The 7,093-nt window shown below is 33.0% G+C and overlaps 1 protein-coding gene across 4 annotated transcripts; it reads left to right on the forward strand.

Moving 5' to 3' along the window:
• The first annotated feature begins 3,626 nt into the window (after positions 1-3,626).
• Positions 3,627-6,449, forward strand: LOC145054126 (uncharacterized). 4 transcript variants are annotated; one of them, XM_079002261.1, is made up of 3 exons: positions 3,627-3,836; positions 4,481-5,700; positions 6,101-6,449. In XM_079002261.1, exons 2-3 carry the CDS (start codon positions 4,488-4,490, stop codon positions 6,133-6,135), a joined length of 1,248 nt encoding a protein of 415 aa, XP_078858387.1. In that variant the 5' UTR covers positions 3,627-3,836; positions 4,481-4,487; the 3' UTR covers positions 6,136-6,449. The 4 variants fall into 4 exon arrangements, with proteins under 4 accessions (XP_078858387.1, XP_078858390.1, XP_078858388.1 ...); XM_079002264.1 differs by having other exon boundaries at positions 6,104-6,449; XM_079002262.1 differs by having other exon boundaries at positions 3,627-3,800.
• Positions 6,450-7,093: the final 644 nt, after the last annotated feature.

The raw sequence follows: 7,093 nt of genomic DNA on the forward strand, positions 1-7,093 counted from the left end.
CTGTTCTTGGACTCGGCGAGTCTGGTCGTGGAACCATAACCTTTTCTGGTTAAGCCGTGAATCAGTGAGTCGAGGGATGAATCGGTGAGTTGAGCAGGATGGGACTCAGAGATTGTTGAACTCGACGAGTCTTGGGGCGACTCGGCGATTTGAGTCGTGATATAGGAGTTTTGAGTATGGGAACTCGACGAGTCAACGATTGACTCAATGAGTAGGGTCAACCAAGAAGGTTGACTTTGACTAAGGACTTGGACTTTGACCAAGGGTTGACTAGTTGACTTCCAGGGGTATTTTGGTATTTATTGGTTTGGTTATTTGGTAATGATCAGTGGTGGAGTTCGTGCTGGTGGACGGAGCAGCGTGGTCTTAATCCTTCAAGTCGGCAGTTGCAGGTGAGTTATCCTCACTATACTGACAGGGTCTACGACACCAAGGCCGACCCTTTATCGGATGGAAATCCGGGTATTGTTGTTATGTTATTGCTTTGCTATGTTTGCATCCCGGTAGTTAGGATGGTATACGTTAGGGACCTGGTTAAGGTCGGTATCCTGATAGTTAGGATGGTATATGTGTGACTGGAAGGTCTTATGTGCTATGCAGAGTATGAGATATATGTTGTTAGATGTTATGAGAGCTGTATGTGTTATTTTACGATATGAGCAGTATGTTATGGACCGGAAGGTCATCATGTTATATGCGGTTATATGATATTTATGTATGTGCTATGTATGCTATGTATGGTAAGGACCGGAAGGTTAATATGATATGGACCGGAAGGTCAATAAAGTATGGACCGGAAGGTCAACAGAGATATGGGATGGAAATCCCCTGAGACATTCGGATTGGAAGATCCCATGGAGTTATGGCCTGGAAGGGCGTATGTGTTGTTATGGCCTGGAAGGGCGTATGTGCTGTATGTAGTATTTTGGGGGTAACTCACTAAGCTTTCGGGCTTACAGTTTCAGTGTATTGTTTCAGGTACTTCAGGAGATCGCGGCAAGGCGAAGACGTGATCGTACCACTCCTCAGTTTTATGTTGATGTTCTGGAATACTTTGATAATAAATGAATTGAAAACCTTTTTGTAATAACTTAAGGAATATAGTTGTTTTTGAAAAGTTTAAATTGGTTGTAAATTTTTACAGTGTTACACTTTTGTTCCTTACAGTAAAAATTTTTACATTTTTTCATAAAAAACACAAAAAACAGCCCAGGGCAAAGCCCGGGTTTTTCCGCTAGTTTTTTAGTATATAACACTAAACTAACAATCACAAATTGATCACCTATTTTATTGCGTACATTAATCTTTACGATATTTATTGCTGAAAATGTGTGTTCAATATTCATCGTAATAAATAAGATCAATGTAAGTTTAAAAAAAAAAAGATAAACCTTAAAAAAGATTAAGAGTTATTAGTTTATTACAATTTACAATGTATTATTATTCACAAACAAGAGTCGAATAATCAATTGCAAATAAATAAATAATTAAGAAGTATTAGTCTATTGTAATCTACCAAGTATTAATTATCAAAGATTCATAATATGAAAGTTTCTATCACTTCTATCACTCTTTTGAGTTTTCGACAGTTGACAACAACAATCACAAATAATCAATGGCAAATAAATAAAGAATTAAGATTAATAACTATTAATCTATTAATCACAAATAATCAATTGCAAATAAATAAGTTGACATCGATATTTTCCCCTTTTTCTTTATTTATTTATATGTTGCATTGGGTTATTATAATAAAACACGAGCTTTAAAAAATCTGGATTCGTGTTGCCGAACATCCTCCGTAATAAATAAAGAACTTTTTGTCACATGTCACAATCTCTTTGATTTTGACACATGTTATTTTATGGTTATTTTCAATTAAATTTTTTCCATATGACATTTTGTGGATGATTCATTTTTATTAAATTTTACATAATATTTAATTAAATTTATCAATTGTAAATATAATAATAAATACATTTCAATTTCATTAGTTGACTTTCCTTCTAATTTCAAAATTTCTAAATTAAAGTATATTAGTTTTCTTTGTTTACTTAACTAAAATATTTGTTTAAATTTAAAAGAGAAAAAACACTTTAATAATTTAATATTTTTCTAATTTTTCTTATACATTCACACGTCTCAAAAGTTTAAAATTTTATATTTAATTTTTTTAAATGAACTCATGTAATACATAGATCTTACACCTAGTATAAAATACAAGATAAGTCATTTTAAATATTAAAAGTAGTTCCCAAATGATTTTTATATATAAGTTATTGAAAAAAAAGAAAATTTTAGATCCTGATTGAGATGGGTGTGATCCTCACTGATTTATGTAATGAACTAGGTGAATGCCCGCGCGTTGCGCATAAAAACGTATATAGTTGAAGTCTTTGTAAATATATGTTTTTTTAAATATAAAAATAACGTTGTTTGCTAAATTTGATATAATAATTCATATACTAAATTGATATAATATATTCATTATTTTGAATTATATGATAATATATGCATCTATTATAACTGCATAATATCGATCATTTGAATGACTTTGACCCACGAGTTACACATGAATAAAATAAAATATAATATATGGTTTATTGTTATTTATTGTTGTTATTATTGTTAATTTAGTTTTTAAATTTTAATTTATTAATGTTTCAATTTCTATCAGTATACTTATTTAAATTTATAATGATTTATATACAACAACATCTTAATCTAATAAATTAAGTATAATATTTTAAAAATTAAAGACATAACTTTATATGTAGAAGTAAATATGTTATTTTAATATTGAAATTTAGTTTATTTATGGTTATACTTTAGGTTTGATATTTATTTAACTTTACTAACCAACTTATAATCATTATTAGAAAGACACTACAATTTATCACTTTTAACTATTTACAAAATATTATTTGGGTTATTTAAGTTAAACTAAATTTTATATTTAAGTTGATCCTGTAATGTTATATTTAAATTTATAATTTACATATTTTATACAAATTGTTCAAAAATTATAACTTTAAAATTGATAATGGTTTACACCCAACACGATATTAAAACTAATAAATTAAGTCTAATATGTTAAAAGTTAAAAAACATAACTTTATAAGTAGAAGTAAAAATATTCTATTAATATTGAAATTTAGTTTGTATATGATTACACTTTATGATTGATATTTATTTAATCTTATTAACCAACTTATAACAATTATTAGGAAGAAATTGAAAAGTCATGAGAGTTTCAAATAAATATAGTGAAAAAAAAAATATATGAGAATTTCAAATGAATATTGTGAAAGAAAAATTATTAGCTTTATAAGATATATAAATATAGATATAAATAGATAGATAAATATAAATAGAGATATAGACGTACACCTCCTTGTTTAAGAGCTTATAAACATTAGTAGTTACATTCTTGATAGCAAGCCAGCCTATTTTACTTTTAGATCTTTATATATTTGAAATATTCAAAATATATCATAATATATACACATCCTACTGAGTTGGGTTATATTTAAACCCGTCGCCCATTATGTGTAAAACCGACCCGTTTTATCTATTTTTCTGTTTTATTTAATATTTATTATTAATTATTAATTGGAGCAAAAATAACCGGTAACCCTAAATGTCTCGCATCGCAGATTTCTCAATTCTCCTCATCGACGAACACAGTGAATTCGTGAAGTGAGGAATATCGATCTCGATCTGTCAAATGTCAATGGAACAATCGATTAAGCTGAAGTGAGTTGGTCTGCAAGCAACATCTCGATCCCTCTCAGTCTCAGGTTCCACTCTCCAACTCGACATCTATCTTCGTTCAGGTGCAGTTCTCGACATCAATCTTCTGTTATTGCTTCTGATTTCTCGATTTCTCCATCTATTTTGCGTTTGCTTTCTGTTTGCCTTCTGTTTTTAGTTTGCGATCTGTTTGCCTTCTCGATTTCTCCATGTTGATTAATATGAAAGACGATGGTGATTGATGGAACAATCTGATATACTTGAGAAGCTTATGGAAGTAATGTGAGCAGAGGCCAAAGTTTTAGAATTGGCGTAGGATGTAAGGTTAAGTTGTGGTTTATTATCTATAGGATAGGATATTACATGAATAGAAACTATGTAATACTTGTTCCTAAATTTATAATTATATATCATACAACATTCATGTTTCTTCTTTTGAATAGCTAACGTTTAAGTTCAATCTATTACTTAGCTTAGGACATATTAGAATACGTCCATCTTTAGTTCTTTACCTGGCTCCATTGCTTCACTGTTTGCTTTACTTACTGTTTGTATTAGAGTATCTAACTTATCTAATAGAATTGATGTTTAATTTAGATGCATAGATACCTTTTTGTCCATGGTTGTTAGTCTCAATATATTCAAATCAATAGAGTATGTTGCTATTTGTATGCAGAAGTTTGCTTATAAAGTGGACTAATTTGTAGTTTATTTTGTTAATTAATAGATAATAGATGAAGATGATCACGAAAGCGGCAACAACAATCCTATATTCCCTACTTAAAGATGGTGAAAAACGAGCCCTTGAAGATATCATAAGCGATTTCTCCTCAAAAATCCCAAAATCAATGCATAATGAAATCTTATCAGCACTTGTCATGCTCTTGGATGACACCCACACCCCAAAATTCCTAAAATCCACAGAACGTTTGGTTGCATTTGCATTACTTCACCACACATATTCCCCCCTAAAATCACCCTCTACCAATCCCTACCTTTCTTTGCTCACAAACACTGCAAATGACGAAAAAACCGATACTTTGGAACGTGCATTCATCCTTCATCTCTTATCCTCTCCATCTCCGGTGATGAAACTATCTCCAGCGGATTTCATTACCAAATTCGATCCTTCATCTCACCGCTTCCCGGAGCCGCCACCACCACCGCCGGAAAACCCCCATCCGAAACCGTTCAATTCCCTCCTCAAAAACACCGCGATAAAAAACGCGATACCGGATCCCGACATCAGCTCGCCGGAGTTGGAGTTCCCGCCGCCAGATACCATAACCGGTCTAATCCAAACTTTATCATTGGAAGTGCTCTACCCTCACTGGGCCCGCCCTACACCGCCTCGCCTCCCGGTGCTAGATGGTGAACTCGTTTGGGTCAACCCTGAGTCGACTCACGAACCGCTTTGGGACACCGGGATGTGTGCCGACACGAGCCGTGGTGCAGCCGTCCGTGAACTAATCCTAAAAGCTTTAAAAGGCCCGTTGGCTCCATCTCAACAGGAACAGGTTTTACTGGAGTTGACCTCTGACCCGAAACTGGTGTACCACTGCGGTCTAACACCACGGAAGCTGCCGGAGCTAGTGGAGAACAACCCTCTGATTGCGGTGGAGGTGCTGATTAAGCTGATGAACTCGCCGGAAATTTCAGAGTATTTTACGGTTCTGGTGAATATGGATATGAGTTTGCATTCCATGGAGGTGGTCAACCGGTTGACCACTGCGGTTGAACTGCCGACTGAGTTTGTCCACATGTACATAACCAATTGTATATCCTCGTGTGAGAATATTAAGGATAAGTACATGCAGAACCGGTTGGTGAGGCTCGTGTGTGTTTTCCTGCAGAGTTTGATCCGCAACAAGATCATTAATGTTCAGGATTTGTTTATTGAGGTTCAGGCCTTTTGTATCGAGTTTTCTAGGATCCGAGAAGCTGCAGGTTTGTTTCGCCTTCTTAAAACCTTGGAATAATAGTAATAATTCATAATTTCATATTCATGTTTTTTTTTTTTTGGTCTGCATAAAGATTTGTATTTGGTTGTGGTTTAGTAGGGATATAACATAATGGATGTTTTGGGAATGAATCTTCAACTTAGTTTTAATCTATGCCATGTGTAATATAATCAATCATATTATTATTAGCAAAATACTTGGACATCGGTACTATTGGTGATGAGGGTATTTATGTCTTTTGGACAATCAATAACAACTCTCTTTCCATTCTGCTACTTATGTTTAAACGGATTGAAAATTATACATAAAACCTAAAAAATGCTTTTCTTAAAAAATAGTTAGATTCTCGTTCTAATAATATCATTTAACATGTCAATCATGATTAGTAGTCAAGGGAGGTAGGTGGCAATACAGAAGGTAAATTACAAGATATTGTGATGACTAATTGGGAATATGCCAAATTAAATTGGAGATTACTCGGGTGGATCCCAGTGACAGAAGAAGTGATTTGTCAAATTTTGTACTAGGAACCTACAACACATTTGCAAAATTTGAATTGTCTTTAAAATTTTCCTATTACAGCTTTGTACAGTGAAAAATCTACCAGTTATAGCAATGTCATCGAAATACAAATTGTAATTTGGTAGATTTTTAAAAGTGCAATGTTGTAATAGAAAGAAATGAAAGTACATTGTTGTAATGGGATAAAAATGCCTTGAAACCAATTGTTTCATATGGTTCAGCAGCAGCAAAAAGAAGATAATGGTATCTTTTGTCTTAACAGGCTAAATGCTAAAAATAGCAATGTAATTTCTTCTCTGTATTATGTCATTGTGCTTTCAGTTTTATTTTATTTTTTATTTTTTAATTTTTTTTTACAACATTGTATATTGAAGAATGTAGCAGTTATGATGACATTGGATGGAATGTTTTTTGATACCGATGTCGAACTATTTTGGTTTTTGATGGGGTGTGGCACCGAAATATCCATTTAAGTTCATAAAATATAGTAGAAATTATGATGACATGGGGTGAAGTGTTTTTTGAACTTTAAGATAAGGTCCAACATTGGTGAATCTAGACTGGACACAATGGCTTTGGTTTGAGTCTCGGCAACCTCGGAGTTCACCGAGCCGGCCGCCGAGCCCGGTTTGGCAATTCGGTGGAACTCTACTGAGTGTAGTGGACCAATGGGGCAACGGCTCTTTATGGTTTATTATTTTTTTGTTTTTTTGTTTTAAATTCATATAAATACAACCTAACTCTCATTCATTTAACACATCAAAACCATCTTCTACTTCTTAAACATTCTCTTTAAAAATGTCATCTTCATTGACTTTGTTGGGCATGCTTGATGCATTGCTTGAAATAACCATAAA

Source organism: Lactuca serriola, chromosome 5 (assembly GCF_051521515.1).
Source record: "Lactuca serriola cultivar US96UC23 chromosome 5, Lser_US96UC23_V15, whole genome shotgun sequence".
Classification (NCBI taxonomy): domain Eukaryota; kingdom Viridiplantae; phylum Streptophyta; class Magnoliopsida; order Asterales; family Asteraceae; genus Lactuca; species Lactuca serriola.

Excerpts from the sequence above, each read along its gene's own strand:
- LOC145054126 (XM_079002261.1), top strand. The coding sequence starts at position 4,488 with ATGAAGATGATCACGAAAGCGGCAACAACAATCCTATATTCCCTACTT. Across the intron at positions 5,701-6,100 it reads TAGGATCCGAGAAGCTGCAG|TAGTCAAGGGAGGTAGGTGG; the intron begins GTTTGTTTCGCC and ends AATCATGATTAG.